General features: G+C 52.2%; 2 protein-coding genes and 1 long non-coding RNA gene across 5 annotated transcripts in view; 2 read left to right on the plus strand and 1 right to left on the minus strand.

Annotated features, from left to right (window-relative positions):
• LOC308177263 (DNA-directed RNA polymerases I and III subunit RPAC2-like) lies at positions 1 to 5,651 on the minus strand. The gene is made up of 5 exons (XM_080554211.1): positions 5,496 to 5,651; positions 3,270 to 3,367; positions 2,206 to 2,282; positions 1,090 to 1,172; positions 1 to 187 (listed from the first exon to the last, which is right to left on the minus strand). Exons 1-5 carry the CDS (start codon positions 5,532 to 5,534, stop codon positions 140 to 142), a joined length of 345 nt encoding a protein of 114 aa, XP_080410337.1. The 5' UTR covers positions 5,535 to 5,651; the 3' UTR covers positions 1 to 139.
• On the plus strand, positions 2,290 to 4,376 carry LOC308177264. Its single transcript, XR_013938958.1, has 3 exons — positions 2,290 to 3,081; positions 3,178 to 3,411; positions 3,965 to 4,376. It is a non-coding gene; the product is annotated as an uncharacterized lncRNA (long non-coding RNA).
• Positions 5,614 to 17,407, plus strand: part of VAMP7 (vesicle associated membrane protein 7) — a 27,070-nt gene continuing 15,276 nt past the window's right edge. Inside the window, exons 1-3 of one of the 3 annotated variants that reach the window (XM_080554201.1) lie at positions 5,614 to 5,750; positions 10,002 to 10,160; positions 13,167 to 13,224. In XM_080554201.1, the coding sequence (XP_080410327.1) occupies positions 10,015 to 10,160; positions 13,167 to 13,224 (204 nt within the window). In that variant the 5' untranslated portion in view covers positions 5,614 to 5,750; positions 10,002 to 10,014. Of the gene's footprint in view, positions 5,751 to 5,887; positions 7,443 to 7,493; positions 9,715 to 10,001; positions 10,161 to 13,166; positions 13,225 to 17,407 lie in introns of those variants that run through there. The other 2 variants (XM_080554203.1, XM_080554202.1) reach the window with 2 other exon arrangements.

A 17,407-nucleotide genomic window follows, 5' to 3' on the forward strand; every position in this document is an offset into this window, starting at 1 on the left:
GCAGCATCAAACTTTATATGCTTTATTATTAGAGAAAATACATATTTGCATCAAAATACTCATAAAAAAGCACCTCTTGACACGGGGAATTCGACACACAGACATTACACACATCCATGGGGACTGCCAGCCCCAATTGCTACTGCATCTCTTCCTCCCTCTGGGCCCTGTATTCCTTCATGCTCTTCTGCAAACAAGAGCAAAGGATAAATGTTAACGGCATGCATCTGAGCAATTCACACACCTCTGCCCCCGTCCCGGTCTGTGCTGTGACTTCTCTGCCCAGTGCCTGGAAAGGCTGAGGGACCCAAAATGCTCTGACAGAGCTCCAGGTACTTTCGGAAGTGACTGAGCCTTGCCACTGCGTCCAGCTGCAGGACTGCACCCTACAGAGAACCTGTGCAGGCACTGGCCTCATCCTGCGAGAGACCTGGAGGCAATACCCATTTCCTTAGAGCAGACAGTCGAGCACACTGGGAGGACGCAGCAGCTCAGCCTCCAGCATGCTGGGTCTCCTCACCAGCCCGCAGCTCCACCTCTCAGCCACTCTCCTGCTAAAACGCACAGGGCAGAGGCAGCACTCAGAGCTGTGCAGTCCACAGACTGGCCACGGGACACAGCAGGGAACCCACAGATCAAGCACAGCCTCTTGTGGGTACTTTGGCACTTCCCCGCTCACAGGGAAGGAAAAAGTTCAAGAGTGTTCCCGTTTAAGTTAAAAGATGGGGAGTCTGAGAACTTCTTCCTCTGTCACCTGCAGGCATTTCTGCTCCTTAATGCTCTAGCAACAGCAAGAACACGGGCAGGAACACTCACAGGGAAACAACAAGCTCTGCTGAATCTCATGTGCCACCTTCCACTGGAGGACCAGGAGGGCTTTGCAGAGACCGATTTCTCCTTTCCTCTTCCCCAACCCCAGCGGTTTAGGACTTGGAAAACCACAGTCAAACCAAGGTCTGGCAGAAAATGTCTGAAAAAACTACATTTTTTGTGTCAAAAGTGCCTACAACGCAGTTCTCAGCCCCTTCCTTTCCCCTCTGAGACCAAGAGACAGAAAATGCCCCAGAGCTCTTCAGGCAACAATCTCACCTCAAAGGTGCTGAGCACGTGCTGGCAAACGCCCATCAGGTCATTCAGCCCCTTCCGGAATGGCTCAACAGCAGGGAGGGACCCTTCAGGAAAGGAAACACGTTAGTGAAACGGGGGTGGCCGAGGACCTCTCCCTCATCGCCGCAAGGCAGTGCAGCTCTCACCGAGTCCGCGTGACGGGGAGAGGCTCCCGCACAGCACCCAGATACGTGCCCACACGCTCCTGCCTCGCAGCCCGGCCCAGCAGCACGAGACCTGACCTCAGAGGGGTGGTCCAGGCTGTGCAGGAGCAGCAGACACTCACTCTGCAGTTAGCCCCATGAGGAAGAGGTTGTTTTGGCAAGGCTAGACTGAGCAGGAATTATTTTTAAGAAATTAAAGAGTCAGCTAGCACAGACTAACTACTTGCTTCCAGGAACTGGCTTCTACGTATCTGATGCTCAAGGGAACAGCCCCGTGGGGAAGGAATGAAACAACAGCATCCCTCCAGGCAGCAGGCAAAGCTGCCGAGCGTGCAGGGCCTGGGTGGAAGGCAGCAGGCGAGAAAAGGGGGTGGGGTGCTGGGAGGAATGAGTGAGTGCCAGAGGCTCAGAGCTGTCAGTGCTACCTGTTACCAGGGCACAAAATCCTCTTCGGGAGGCAAGTCAGCAGGACAGCACAGACGGGAAGCTTTTCAAGAGAGCCTTGTATCATAGCTGGCAGGGAGAAGGAGGAACAAGCTATCCTGCTGCAGCTAGGTATGTCAGCCCCATTTCCAAACCCCACGCTGATTTACGGGCAGATCAGCCCTGACAGGGAGCAGCAGATCGATTTTATCCTTTTGCTGCCGTTCAGGGCCTGCTGCCAGCCAACCCAGACACCTGGGCCATGGCCTCCTTGGGCCTCAGCTGGCAGGACGCTGCTCAGCTCTACAGCTGGGAAACACAAGAGCTGCAGCATAAAGCTCAGGGCAGCCTCCCCAGCCGAGCAACAGGGCACAGCAGTTGCAGATGGCTAGCAGAGAAAAGAGAGAAAAGCGCTTTTCTTTGTTAGAACAACCCACGGCTGAAACCTGACCCAAGCAGGGGGAATCCCGCAGAAGAACCCCAGACACAAAGGGAACACACGTGTCTGCACCTCTGGTCTGGATCCGGAAGTTGATCTTGCTTTCTGAGGGGTGGGTGATGCAGTAGCCACAGAACTCCACATCAGGGCTGCAGGAGGAGAGAGAGGAGAAGAGAGCAGTGAATCCCAGGTCTGCCCGCAGCGCAGCTCAGGCAAGTCGGAGTCTCAGGCCAGCCAGACCTGTTGGGGCTCATGGAGTTTATAAAACCGGGGGTCTCATGGGAGGGGTATGCCGAAGGGAAGCAACCTGTGTAACTTTACTCATGTTCTCCACCTCGCTGCAGCTTTGCAAAGGAAAACTACGTCTGGCATGCTCCCAGGCACCAGCCTAGCGCCACCAACTGCCCAGTGGCAGGCCAAAGAAGTTAAAATATCTTTAATATGTCAGACATTAAACTTCCTCTACAACTAACCATCAAGGAGCAGAGAGAGTTAGTTGTTACCCGAGGGACGGAAAGCTAGAAGCCATAAGGGTAAGACAGCCAACAAGACGGAGATCTCACCAGCCAGCCCTATCCCACAGCACTCAGGTGAGAGAGCAAAGCAGCCCAGAGGTAGTAGCCAAGGTCAGCCTGAGGTCTAGATCATCACACAGGCTCATGGAGATGAAGGTCAGGCTGGAAAGTCAATTCACAGCAGACTAGGGGAAGGAAATCAGGCCAAACAGAGCCCAGTGATCACAAGGGAGGCCGATAATGATGAAGAAGGGCTGTACCCAATTAACAGCATCCAGTACAGACAAAACCGTTAGCCAAACTGCAGACTAGGCCTCCAACTACATAGCTCAGACAAAGAGAGAAAGCCCTGAGCTGTGCTTAAATGGGGCTCCTGGGCCAATGGGCAGGGTGTGGGGGAGGCCCCCTGGTGAGGCTGGTCAGGCCCAGGAAGGTCTGTAAGTGCCCTCTGGGTCCTAACACCAGCAGTATAAGGAAAAGAGCTGATCTCGTGAAGGAAGGTAATTTCTGACTACATGTTTTATTCCAGTATCAACTGAGATACAGCTCAAGAAAAAGGAGACCAGGGTAGGGGACAGAGATGCCCCCAGCAGTACCAGGCACCCTGGAGGCTCTACTTACTTCTTCATGACCATGTATCGCAGGGAGTTGCCAAGCGTGTGGTCTTCATCGTGCAGCACAAACGTGACGCAGTTTCCATCTGTCCCATCTGCCTGGACCTGCCACAAATCGGGAAAGAAGAGGTGCGGTAAGGCTCCCTGAGGTAAGGAACCCCAGGGTGCTGGTGAGGAGTAAGTTACCAGACCTCGCTGATTCAGCTACACCGGAGCCTCTGAGCTAGCAGGGGCTGAGAACTGCGTTTGCTGCTCTTTCAGTGACCTGTGCCCCCATGTACGGGCTGCTTTTGGGGGCACTGTGTGTGAGCTCAGGTCGCAGGCTGCTAACTCTGCTGCAAGGGAAGGCTTGCTGCTGAACCCCATAGCAGCAGCTGTTCTAGGCTCAGGTGCCCCAAAAATCGTGCTACTAATCCCTGCTTCCTGAGCAGCCTGGTTTGGGATCCCCTCCAAAGCCAACGAGCCACCTAATTAATTGCTCAGCTGCCAGGGGGCCGCTGATCCCCTGACCTCTCCCCAGGCTCCACAAAGCCTGGTGCACCCAGGCAGCCCCAGCCGCTTTCTCTCCTGGCAGCAGGGAGGCTTCAAGGCTGAGCGCTGATCTCTCTGCATCCTGCCTGTTGCCAGATCCTCAGCTGCTCCGGCAGTTTTACAGCCCCCTGGTGGAGCAATGCCTCCCCGCAGCCCCCTTCTCTCCCCCAGGTTCGGCAGCCCCCAGGGGCCTGACTCAGCGGCTCAGCAGGGAGACGAAGGCTGCTTTCTGCAGGAGATCGCCCAGACCCGCAGCGTGACTCCAGGGCAGGCTCCCCGCAGACCGGCTGTCAGAGAAGAGCAGATGCGATGCAGCACCGTGATGATGTTGGCCTGATCTCTTCCCCCTTGCCTCCCAGCAACTTGCAACCCACCACCAAAGCAGTGAGTCTTACTGGTGATTAAAACAAGGAGTGGCAGGAACACCTTCCCTTGGCACGGCGACCCTGCCTGCTGCCCTGCTCGCCAGAGCCAGCTCCCTCCTCCTTCCCAGACACAGCTGCCAGCCTCAGTCCCTCCTGCTGTTGTGCTCTGCAAGGCAGTATTTACTAAAATTATTTGCCTCAATTGTCCTCAAGAGCTTTTTTTCCTAGGATTGCAGGCTAGCTCAGGAGGAAGCTGTCTGGCCCCTGCATTGCCCCTGCATTCAGTTGCACCCTAGCTCCAGTGAAGCCCTGTACAGTACAGATGTGTTTTTTCAGGCTGAGAGCAAATATTTACAGCTGAGTTATAAATGTTGCATAGAAATGACTTGAAAAATAGGATGCCTGGGGCTTGAGCACAGCTCTGGGAGCTGCACTGGCTTCAGAGGCCTTCTGAGAGCTTTTGTGTGCAGGAAGGGGAGGGATGGGACAGGGCAGGACGCATCTCCTGCGGGGTGGCTGGGTCAGCAACAAGGTCAGCTGAGGCTGCAACAAGTGCCTAAGAGCAGCAACACAGCGAGCTCAGTTCTGCCTCCTCAGCACAGCACGAGTACCCAGCGCATTGATCTGGCACAGGAGAGGCAGAGCATGGCTGGTTCACAAAGAACACCTTGTGCTGAGCCTGTCTGCCTCAGACGCCTGTTTTTTTTTTTTTCTTTTTCCTGTGGAGCATCCTCTGATGCAGTCCTGCTGAGGTCCGAGATTGTAAAGGCCTCACCACTTCTCACCCAGCCACTGGCCTACCTGGCCAGGGATCCTGCCTCTGGCGCAGCCGCTGCCCGAGGCTTCGGGGGGAAACCCAGCCCTTCCCCAGTACAGGACGGCTCCTCCCTGGTCCCTGCAGCATCAGACCTGCGGCAGAAGGCCGAGATCTCTCACGGGTGTTAATCTAGAGGTGTCCTGGCAGTGTGCTGCCTGCTGCAGGAAAACTTCTCCTCCTAAGAGCCAACCTGATCTTAAAAATAAAAATAAAAAATACAAAAACTCCTCCTGGGGTAGGGAAATCCTGCTCTTGTGGAGCTTTCCCCTCTTCAGCTACACGCTGATTCACCGGAGTTGCCCTCGTTCTTCTGCCCTGGTACAGGGAGAAGGAAACCTGGTGAGAGCTTCAGGGCTGACCCGGCCCGCCAGGAGCCCCGCGGGCCCGGAAGGATGGAGAAGCCCCCACCTTTCCCCCGGGTCACCGGGAACCACCGGGGCCGGGCCCAGCCCCCGTGCCCCACGTCCTGTCCCCGTGCCCCACGTCCTGTCCCCACTGCGCCCCCGGCCCAGCCCCTCACCATCTCCAGCGCGGCCTTCCTCTCGCTCTCCTCCGCCATGTCGCGCCGCCGGACTACAGCTCCCGGCGTGCCCCGCGCGGGGCGGGAGGCCCTTCCGGAACGCTGCTCCGCGGGACTACAACTCCCGGCGTGCCCCCCGCGTGAGGCAGGACGGCCTGCCGGGACGCAGCTCCGCGGGACTACGACTCCCGGCGGGCAACGCGCCGCGCCGGAAGCGCGTCACGGCGGGGCCGGGGCGGAGGAGCCGGGCGGGCGGTGAGCGGCGGGGCCGGGGCCGGGGCCGTGAGGGGCAGCAAATGGCGGCGGGGGGGGGGCGGCACCGGGGGTCGTCCTCCGGCAGGGCCCCGTGGGGCTGGGGGCGGCCGGCCGTACCCCGGGCACGGGGCTGGGGACACGGGGACGTATTTGTGTGGTTTCCTTTGCCGCGGGGGGGTTCTTCTTGCTTTTTCTGGGAGAATTTGTGCTCGCCCTGTCTGGCAGCTGCCGCCTCCTGCGTCAGGGGGGGTCTGGAGCAGCTGCGTGGCCGTGAGCCGCTCCTTCTGGCGAGACCCGAGCCTGCTGCGGGGCTGCTCTCGCCTCTGGTGCGATAAGCGATAACCTGAAACCCCCCTATCAGGGGTTTAATTGTACCCCACCCCCGCCTGTTAGCTTGGTGGCTTCGGTTTTTGGTCTGGCTTCTCCCCTGCTCCTTCAGGCGGAGGCAGCAGCTCCTGCAGAAAGCCTCCCAGAAGTGACGCCTGTGTGCTTTAGCTCTGCGCAGCCCCCGTTTCTGCTCGGTGCCCCGATGCCCCCGTCTCACACCGCTAACCGAGGGCCTCCGGGCTGTGCAGGGGGGCCCTGTGGTCAGCGCCTCCCTCACCTGCAGCTGGGCGATTCCTGGCCCGGGGCTCCGGTCCCGCTGTGCACGTCTGTGGTGCTGTGCTTCGAAGGGCTGAGAGAAGCTCTCAGAGGCCAAAGGCAGCAAAACGTTACCGGGGTCCGCGATTGCTTTTCCTGCTTTAACGCAGGCAGTGTGTGGCTGATGCGGCGGTTTAAGGCTGGCTTAAAGTGAAGACAGAGGTGCCAGGATCTGTGGCAGGATGTCTGGGAGCTCAGGGCTGGGGGCGCCCTCAGGCAGCTCACGTTGGTGTGTCGGTGTGCTGAGCAGCCTCCGGGCTCTTCTGGGCGCAGCTTTCTGCGCCGAGGCAGCTCTAAAGCACTCCAAGCAAGCTACGAGCTGGTAGGGTCGGTGGTGCTGGAAGGAAATGCTGTGGTCAGGCTTGTGAGAGGCTTGCAAATGACTTGGCTCCCTGCTCGTCATATGATGTTCTTGCCAGCTGAACTTGATGAAGTGATGCAAGAAAGGCCTGGGCGCTTTGGAAGCAAGATTTGAAGCTCCTGTAAAGCACCTGAACTGGTGGTGCGGGGGCTCGGCTGGCCTTGGTGTAACTCCTAATTGTTGCTGTTTGAGAGGAGCAGTGTCTGAGCAGGGACACCACTAAAATGTAAATACTGAGGGAGTTGCTGCCTCAACTGGGGCTCTGACGTGACTGCTCACCTGCCCTGCTGCTGGTGGGTGCGATCTGCTCTTCAGAATATTTCTCCCTGAAAATAAATAAATAATAATCCCGGGCTTCTGTGGAATAAATGATTTTCTGTGCTGGGAACGGCTGTACTGAGTCAGACCGAAGGTGGCTCTGGCATCTGACTAGCGGGATGCCCAGGGAGGAGTGGAAAAACAGGAGAAACTTGAGATAAGCTCTTAAGCTCCAGTGAGTGGCTGCTTGGAAGCTTTTGGTTTAATGGGATTCTTTTCCTCCATAAACGTGTCGGTCACTTTCTGAACTCGTGTGAGCTGTTCTTCTCCTCGATGTTATGTGGGAATGAGCTTCCAAGGATGCGCTGTGGGAACAGCCGCTTCCTTCTGTGGGACCGGTTCTTGAACTTCTCATTTTTGTGTTAGAAATAGTGAGTAACCACAGCTTTCTTCTCCGTTTTTATATTCTGTGACTGCCACGATCTCCAGGTGGACACCGACATCGATTGGCCTTAATGAGCACCGTCTGTGTCTGTCTTCAGAGATCATCTCCCCTAGACCCTGGATGTAAAGCGATGAGGCTTTTTCACTTTGTGTTGCTGACAGACTTGCTGCTAGAGGGCAGTTGTGAGCCTGCAAGTCAGCGTTACCTATGGCTGGGGAGGAAACACAAACCTGGCTGGTTTTCACCTCTCTCTGCTGCCACTTCTAACTGTGCTGGAGTTTCAGCCCAGAGGGAGAGGGAGGAGGCAGGTGAACACCTCCGTTTCTTCAGCAGCAGTGAGAGGGGACTGCTGATGTGGGTGCTCGTCATCCTCCTTCCTAACGGGCTGTGTGTGCCAGCCGGGTGTCAGTCCCCTTGTTTAAGTCCCTGAGCTGTGTCCAGATGAGGACGGTGGGGGGGAAACAAGCAGTGTGTGGCACAGCGAGAGCAAGGGGAGTTGTCACCTTGTAAAGAACAGCAGGTAAATGCAACATGCTGCCTGTGTTCCGAAAACGGGTCTTGCTCTGAGACGGGGTAAGTGAGAAGCCAGCCGTGCAAAGCAGCACGAGGGGCTTCCCCTGGATCCCTGGTGCAGATGAGGGGGCAGGTGCGTGGGTCTGAGAGGTGCCGGTTTTAAGCCAGGAGGAAGTGAAAGAAGCAGGTCTGCCTGAGGAGGGGCTGCAGCCGAGTGCTTCCTTTCCCCTGCAGTTGTTGATGTGCTTTTGTGGTACCAGGCAGGAGCGGCAGAGGAGAGCAGCTTCTGTCTGCACAGCGTGGGGCTTTTTGTGTCCTCCCTCCCCCTCTGCTGACACCGAGCTCTGACAGTTTTTCTAGAGCATGCTGTGCTGGAGCTGTGCAGTCTGAGGACTTCTGCTCTGGTTCCTGCTCGGCTCGCTGTGGTCTCTTCTCAAACTAATCCTCTGCCTTCCGCTCCCTTAGGTGGTGCTGGCCTTGAATTCCTTGGTGCTCCAACTGGTTAAAGATTGGGGATTAACCATGGGGTGTCTTCTCTGGATTAATCCACAAGTTTATGCTTTTCCCCTCCGATCTTGAGCTCTTGCACCTGTTGCTGGCTGAGCCTGAATTCCCTAAAGGTCTGGCTGACAAAAAGCAGACCCATGAGGCCTGGTGCATTAGTTGGTTGTCTCTTAACTTCATGGTCTTGTTAACAGCCCCGTGTTGCTCCTGCCACCTTTTCCTTTGCTGCTGTGATCGCTTGTGCATCAGTTCAGATGAAGGCAGGCAGTTCTTCCTGCACAGCGCTCGGCAGGGCCAACCCCAGAGCAAAAGACCCCGCTTGCATCAGTAGGTGGCTTCAGTCAGTGCCAGGGGGGTAGAAAATCCGACTGGGCACAGCCTGTGTCCAGCCTTTCTACCCGTGGCCTTTGGATCCTGAAGCTGAACCTGCTGTACCTATTTCTGGAGAAGTCTCCAAGCTCTTGCGCTGCGCTGAAGCAGGCGTGCGATCTTCCCAGCCAGAATGCAGAGATTTCTGGGCACGATGCAAGGCAGGCAGCATCAGGGCGGTCAAGAGCAAAGTGAAAAATGAGATTACATTTATTTATTTATTTTGGTAGGGTCAGAAGTCTTTCCAAAGCAGAAAAGAGGCTTATGGAGGTACTGAACCAGCTGGGCAGATGTCCCAGCTGTGGCCTGACATGGTTTCACGTGTTAAATCTTAGGTCTGTCGTTAGGTTAAAACGATGGTTGATTAAGTGTGCCCCTTTATGTGGCAGCAGGCACGTTCTTCTGACTGCGGGGACTTCACCAACGTCTGGCCCTCTGCTACTTGCGTGCCATAGTCTGTTTGGTGTGGTACACGTGCAGGAGCGATGGCTTGTACGAGGGTGTGTAGCTGTGGACAGGTGGTGTGCAGACGTGCTCTCTTGCTTTGAGAAATGCAGACTGTGTTTTATAGGTGCCTTGGTGCAACAGTGAGTTCCTCGCGGCTGTAAAAAGCAGGTGTGTATGGTGTGACTGGAATCAAGGGGCAGCTTCTCTCCTTCAGTCTGATAGCAGTCAAAGCCACGGCATCACTCCTGAACTGAAGTTGTATCAGGGATGGGGGGCTCGCTCTGTGCAATGAGCTCCTGTTAACATCGCTGCAGGACAGTTCCTTCTCTTCTGAAGGTAGCTTCTTTGAGAAGCAGGAAAAATCTGAAGGGTTCACTGAAGAAGAAAACAGTGTACCTACAGCTAGAAATCCAGGTGGAAACAATGTAGGTAATATTCATCGTAAGCGAAATTCACTGAGCGCAGGACACCATGCGGTTGCAGTTTAAAAAAGGAACAAAACAAAAGCACTTTTTCTAAATGTTGTGGTAGTCTTGGTGGTGTTCTGAACAGCATGTAAAAGGGGGAATGAGAGAGGTTTTCTGCTAACGATATCCCATTGAAGTACTGACCACGCTCCCTCCCGTCATGCTGAGGGCTGGGAGGATGTTGCTAAGACTGCAGTGTTTTCTCTGCCAAATAACAAGCCAAATTCTTGTGTTTTTATTTCCAGATAGCGTGAAGTCATGGCTATCCTGTTCGCTGTTGTGGCGAGGGGCACAACCATCCTTGCCAAGCATGCCTGGTGCGGAGGAAACTTCCTGGAGGTGACAGAGCAGATCCTGGCGAAGATACCTTCTGAAAACAACAAGCTGACCTATTCACACGGGAAGTGAGTAGCGTTTCTCTTCTGGATGTTGGAGAGACCAGCTAACGTGCGTGAGGATAGCAGTAAATGGAGGTGGCGAAATTCAGTTCTCAGCACCACGTCTGGATGTGTTAGTATGCTAGTCTTTCCCCTGGTTTTGCAAAATAACCAGGACTTGAGTTTAGCTTAAGAAATTAGTACCAGGGCAGCTGGTATGAAATGAAGTTTTCTACCCTTATACAGCTTCCACAGTGAATGGGAAGGTGCTCAGCTGTGGGTGTGTATTTGGCTCGTTGTATCTGCTGGCTTTTCCAGTGCTTTAGGCAAAAACATCACCTGTCTCAGATCATTTGTGCATCCTGGTTGCTTTAAGGGAAGTCCCACAGGCTGTTTCTGTGAAAGGCATCCTGAGCTACCACAAATCCGGTGTCTGGGACAGGCATTTAACTCGGGCTTGTACAGATCCCTGAACAGTCCTTGGCTGATGTTGATAGAACGTGTTAGGTTTAAACCCTCCTGGCACTATGCTAATTTATTGCATGTGTGAAGTAAATAAGTCAATGTGCTGATGGGCAAACTAAACAAAAGTGCGGAGAAAACAGATTCAGCAGCATTGGATGCTATTTCAGCTCTCTTTTGAGTTAGCACTGCGGCTGGATTCTCAGTATTGTCCAAGCTGTTGTCTTAAAGCTGTTTTGGCTGCCTGAGGATTCAAAAGATAAGAATTTGGGTAGTCTTCCTTTGCCTTTCCCTGCCTTGGGACCACTAAGAGTCCCTGGGGAGGAGCTTTCTGAGGAGGCTGCCTGTTCTGTGGTCTAAAGTACTTTGGATGCTGAATCATTTTCTACTGTAATTTTCAGGGAATAGCTATTTCCTTTTGTGTTACTTTTGCCTTGAGTGCTGCTCGGCCAACTACAAAATTGAGCTTTAGGAATGCCACGGTGTGTTCTTATAGCTGAAAGCTTGAATTGTGGTGTAGACGTTGATTGCCCTTTGCTGGGAGCACTGAGAGGCAGTTAACTGATGCATCTACACTTGCAAAGCGTGCTGTGAAGTGTATAATCTTTTGCTCGCTACTGAAGGTTTCCTTAATGAGGCTTCAGCAAACGTTGCAGAAGATCAGAGCAGCTTGCAGCGTGGTGGTTCTGCTTTGCATTGTGCTGTTAAAAATCAGCTGGTGCCCGTCTGCAGCTCTGGGTACTGAGCTTAGCATCAGTGTCTCCTCTGCTCAAGTTCAGTCTCTTCTGCCAGGTCTTCTGTTGGCGTCGCTTTTCCTGTGCTCTGGAAGAACAACCTCTTTGGTCAGAATCTGCCAGCCCTGCCTCCCCGCGGGGAGAGGGGAAGGAGGAGTACCTAGCCATGTCTTTGGGCACAGCATTCATTAGTATCTTCCCACATGCATGCTTTGGAGCTGGCGCTTTCTTCCCATTGTCAAAAAGCAAGGATTTTGGTTTGTAGAGGTGCAGAATAGGCACTCTTTCTTCCTTTTTTCTTTTTTTTTTTCCCTTGCATGATCATAATACCTGGACAGGTCGTTACAGATTTAATGAAGCTGAGTGTGCACAAGGAGTTGTTATTCTTCCTGTCTGCAGGATTTCAGAGATCTGCCTTGTCAGGGCCCCAGCCATTAGGCTAGAGAATTGCACCGTTGCCTGTCTTGGATGATTACTTTATTTTGAAACAGGAAAATATTTTTATTTTGCAACAGGAAAGAAAATAGGCTTATATTCCATGTAATAAGGGTCGTTGCCATTGGTTGTTGGTTTTTAGAAGATCTTCTGGGTCTTTCATGTAATCTCCAAGGAAAAGCAGCCTTCTAGCATCAGGAGTTCTGGGTGTTGTTCTCTGTCTGCTGGTAAGATTCTCCTACAAGTCACTGGGGAGTCCGTAAGGCAGTGCCAGGTGAGCTTTACCTCTCCCTTCAGAATGGAGGGGCAATAACTGTAGGTACTGAGGGATTTTTTTTAAGAGAAGTGAGCTTCAGGACAGCAAACTATACTTCTAGCATGCTCCCGAGGCTTATTTCAGGGTCCAGTTATTCATATAATACAAACCCTGAGTTTTAAAGCTACAGAGCTGCATCCTTAAAGCTGTTCGAGGCAACTGCTCTGCAGCGTGTGCATTAACTCCCTTGTATTCTAGAGGCTTTGTGAAAGGGTTCCGCAGCTGGTGGTGAGGGGACAGTGTCAGGAAAAACAGCAGCTAAAGCCAGTGAGTTGAACTACGCTGCTCTGATCAGTTCTGGTTTGCATTTAGTTGTGTATGAACTTTGTTTTTTCTGTTTTGTTTTTCTCATGGGCCTAGAAACAACAGCCTGGTTTTTCTTTGAGAAGATACTGCTTTCAACTGTGGGTTGTTTGTTCTGCATTTAACTAACAGCTGTTTGCACCACACCTCTCAAGGCGTTAACGCAGCCACGTGCTTCAAGCCAGTTTGCCCTGATTCCTGTTCTGTCAAATTTGTTTTCTTCTGTGGCTGTTTTTGTTTTGTAGTCTTTGCAACAAAATCCTGAGGCAGTGCAAGCCGGTGGTCATACAAACACGGCTAAAGAAGCAAGTCACTGTACTAATGAGGTTCATTAAAGTACTAACTGGCCTGTCACTCCAACTAATCTGTCAAGCTAACTATGCGTGGATGCTTGGATACACTGACGAGAGTTAGATGTGAATCTTACGCTGGGTATCCCATCAAGGTTTTGTTTTTCACAAGTAAGCAGCTGGAAGAACATGGAAGTGAGCTTGTTCGGCAGCTAAATGTCCCACAGTTACTGCAAAGTGTGGGATGTTGACAAGTGCACGATGTCAGTGATCCCTTAACGTGTAAGTGGTCTCGCAGTGTAGCTTATAGGAATGGAGATGCTTAGGATCTGAACAAAGGTGGCCGGGGTATGTTGGCATCTGTGCCTTTTCCTGTACTGTAACTGGAATTTGCCCTTTTCCAGCCCTTGAAGGCCCTGCAGACACTGGCATCTTCCAGAGGATTAGTCTTGTGGCAGCTTCAAATGACTTGGTTTTTTTTCCCTCTTTGCAGTTACCTGTTTCATTACATCTGCCAAGACCGGATCATATACCTCTGCATCACGGATGATGTAAGTATTTGGGTTACAGCTATTGCGTATACAGGCTCTTCACGAGATTTAGCTTTTTCTGTCTGTATGTCAATGAAAAATCAATAATGGGTGCTAATTTGAGATGCCTTATTTTTTCCACTGGAGCTTTTAACTGATGGGAATGAGAACGCAGCTCTGAAGCCTAAGCCTGAAACTCAAATGCATTGAATAGTTAGCCTGAAGTTAAGTTCTCATTTTTCCTAGTTTCTCTCTCAGCAGCCCCAGTGCGTAGAATCTAGATGTAGGTTTTTAATCGTCAGTGTATTCCAGTTCTAGAAATGCTAAAGCAAAATCTCCCTCATTGGGAAAAGATAGCAGGCTGTCCTGGTTCCAGTTAGGACAGAGTTAAGTAGCTCATAGTAGCTGGTAGGGTGCTATGTTTTGGATTAGGATGAGAAGAGCGCTGATAACATGCTGATGTTTTAATTGTTGCAGAGCAGTGTTTACACCAGGCCAAGGACTTTTCGGCTTCTTGCTCTGTCCTGCCAGCGAGCAGGCTGGGGGTGCAGCAGGAGCTGGGAGGGGACAGACCCAGGACAGCTGACCCAAACTGGCCAAAGGGGTATTCCATACCATCTGACGTCATGCTAAACAATATATAGGGGTGGCTGGCCGGGGTGGGGGGGCCGGCTGCTCGGGAATAGGCTGGGCATCGGTCAGCGGGTGGTGAGCAATTGCATTGTGCATCACTTGTTTTCTTACACATTATTATTGTTAATACTATTACCATTATCACTATTATTATTATTATTGTTATTATTATTTTCCTGTCTTAATAAACTGTCTTTATCTCAACTCACAGGCTTCACTTTCCCGTTTCTCTCCCCCCATCCCAGAGAGGGAGGGGGGAGGGTGAGCGAACGGCTGTGTGGTGTTTAGCTGCCAGCCGGGTTAAACCACAACAGTCTTTTTGGCGCCCAACGTGGGGCCCGAAGGGTTGAGATATCGACAAATCTGACCAGAGTGTGTTAAACTAAAATTGGTATAAGTATTGGACCTGCTTAATAGTTGCTAGTCACGATGTTGATTGCCTTAATCTCCAGTCTGCTGTACCTGTATTCCAAATTGAGTTTTATGGTGCGTTACTTTCTGTATGTGCTCCCTGTTGCACTGTTTATCCTTTCCGGGCCCTGGTTTAAGATTGTTATGGTACTGTGCGGTGTAACAATGGCTTATGAAATGATGAAATATCTGGTCACGACTTTAACCTGGTATTTGTACTCAGCACTGACGTCGACTCTATACTTTGGAACCCATATCTCGGAAACTATTAGCAATTACACCTATTGCCTGTTTTCGTTAGGGAGCCAATCTGTGAAGGGGACAGGGGAAGACATGTTTCCCTACCTGTTCACTCTCCCTTTCTCCTTCACCACCACCCTCTTATCCCCCGAGCTAGTTACGGTGGTTCTCCGAGATGTTGAATATCCTTGGGATACTCAGACCAGCCTGCTCTTGTTGTTATGTCTCCTGAATGCGCTTCAGATTTTGTGGAGGGTTAAACAACTACTTAGGAATCTCATCCGGAGATCTGTCTTGAGGCGGGATAGTTGCGAGTGGCAGGGAGTGTGGGAGGATATGGGCAGGTTTCTAGAGCAGTGGTCACCTCCAGTGTTTTGGACATTCACCCCTGAACAACTGCAAAATCCTAAAAAGCTGGCAGAATGCTTGAAAAAAAGGTGTCATGACTCTGGCAGTTCCAAAGTGACACAAATCACTGTAGCGTGCTGGGGTCTGGCTTGTGCCTATCGAGCTGCAATTGATGTTATTAGCAACCTAGCTCCAGCTCCTGCAGCCGCTCCAGTTCCAGCTCCTGCAGCTACTCCAGCTGCAGCTCCTGCAGCCGCTCCAGTTCCAGCTCCTGCAGCTACTCCAGCTGCAGCTCCTGCAGCCGCTCCAGTTCCAGCTCCTGCAGCCGCTCCAGTTCCAGCTCCTGCAGCTACTCCAGCTCCAGCTCCTGCAGCCGCTCCAGCTCCTGCAGCCGCTCCAGCTCCAGCTCCTGCAGCTACTCCAGCTCCAGCTCCTGCAGCTGCCCCAGCTCGTGCAGCTGCTCCCACTCCTGTGTCTGGGTCAGAGAAACGAGCTGTAGCAGTGCAAGTTGACCCCGCAGAGGGTATCCCAACCCCTGTGGCAGACCCTGTGTCTGGGTCAGAGAAACGAGCTGTAGCAGTGCAAGTTGACCCCGCAGAGTGTATTCCAAGCCCTGTGGCAGACCCTGTGTCTGGGTCAGAGAAACGAGCTGTAGCAGTGCAAGTTGACCCCGCAGAGTGTATTCCAAGCCCTGTGGCAGACCCTGTGTCTGGGTCAGAGAAACGAGCTGTAGCAGTGCAAGTTGACCCCGCAGAGGGTATTCCAACCCCTGTGGCAGACCCTGTGGCTGGGTCAGAGAAACGAGCTGTGGCAGTGCAAGTTGCCCCTGTAGACAAGGTGAAAAAATGGTATAGAGGCTCAGGTCGTTTAAAACGCAGACAGTCTTCTGCTAAGTCTGGGCGAAGTGAAGACGAGGCTGGGCCATCAAAGGTGCAGGAGACTGAAGATGAGGATGAGGATGGCGAAAAATCAACAGTAACTACCCGGACTCCATACCAGCCATCAAAGGTGCAGGAGACTGAAGATGAGGATGAGGATGTCGGAAAATCAACAGTAATTACCCGGACTCTATACCAGCGTGAGCTACGAGATGTGCGAAAAGATTTTGGTCGCTGTATAGGCGAGCAGCTTGTCACCTGGCTGCTCCGGTGCTGGGACACGGGAGCCAATTATGTGGAATTGGAGGGCAAGGAAGCCAGGCGGCTGGGATCCCTTGCTAGGGACGCATGCATTGACAAAGCAATTGGAGATGGAGCACAATCTCGCAGCCTCTGGAGGCGTCTCCTGTCAGCTGTGAAGGAAAGGTATCTCTTCAAGGAAGAACTTGTATGTTTACCAAGCAAATGGACCACCATGGAGAAGGGAATTCAGTACCTGAGGGAATTGGCCGTACGGGAAGTAATTTATAAGGACCTAGATGACGCACAAACATCCACAGATCCAGATGCAGTCCAGTGTACACCACCCATGTGGCGGAAGTTTGTACGGAGTGCCCCATCATCATATGCCAACTCATTGGCAATACTAACCTGGAAAACGGAGGAGAATCCCACAGTGAATGAAGTGACTAAAATACTCCGGCAGTACGAAGGAAATCTCTCCTCTTCCCTAAAGGCCTGTGTCTCAGCTGTGGAGAAACTCTCTGAAGAGGTCCACCAACTTAAAGAGAATTTATCTTCCCCTCCACCTGAACGAACCAGTGTCCACCAGCTAAAAGAGAATGCTTTAGAGAAACTTTCTGAAAAGATCCACCAACTTGAAGAAAGATTATCTTCCCCTTCACCTGAACGAACCAGTGTCCACCAGCTAAAAGAGAATGCTTTGGAGAAACTTTCTGAAAAGATCCACCAACTTGAAGAAAGATTATCTTCCCCTTCACCTGAACGAACCAGTGTCCACCAGCTAAAAGAGAATGCTTTGGAGAAACTTTCTGAAAAGATCCACCAACTTGAAGAAAGATTATCTTCCCCTTCACCTGAACGAACTAGTGTTCACCAGCTAAAAGAGAATACCTTGGAGAAACTTTCTGAAGAGATCCACCAACTTAAAGAGAGTTTATTTTCCTCCCCACCTGTACAAACCAGTGTCTCAGCTATTAGGGGTAAACGTTCATCTATGCAAGGAAGACAATATGGTGGGCACACACACCGCGCCACCCTGTGGTTTTACCTACGTGACCATGGAGAGGACATGAGAAAATGGGATGGAAAATCTACTGCGACCCTAGAGGCACGGGTACGTGAATTGCAAAGGAAAACAATTGGGAAAAAGGAGTTCTCCGAAAGGTTTGCTGCTCCAACTTCCAGCAGGCAGTCCTTTAAACACAGAAATGAAGATTCTGACCAGGACTAGAGGGGCCCTGCCTCCAGCCAGGGGGAGGAAAGGGACAATCGAGTTTATTGGACTGTGTGGATTCGATGGCCTGGCACGTCAGACGCACAGAAGTATAAGGCTTTGGTAGACACCGGTGCACAATGTACTCTAATGCCATCAAGCTATAAAGGGCCAGAGCCCATCTGTATTTATGGTGTGACGGGGGGATCCCAGCAGTTAACTGTATTGGAGGCTGAAG

Source organism: Anser brachyrhynchus (genome assembly GCF_964034855.1).
Source record: "Anser brachyrhynchus genome assembly, chromosome: 13".
In the NCBI taxonomy this organism is placed as follows: domain Eukaryota; kingdom Metazoa; phylum Chordata; class Aves; order Anseriformes; family Anatidae; genus Anser; species Anser brachyrhynchus.

Excerpts from the sequence above, each read along its gene's own strand:
- LOC308177263 (XM_080554211.1), bottom strand. The coding sequence starts at position 5,534 with ATGGCGGAGGAGAGCGAGAGGAAGGCCGCGCTGGAGATG. Across the intron at positions 2,283-3,269 it reads CGATACATGGTCATGAAGAA|CCCTGATGTGGAGTTCTGTG; the intron begins GTAAGTAGAGCC and ends CTCCTCCTGCAG. Across the intron at positions 1,173-2,205 it reads CTTCCGGATCCAGACCAGAG|GGTCCCTCCCTGCTGTTGAG; the intron begins GTGCAGACACGT and ends CCTTTCCTGAAG.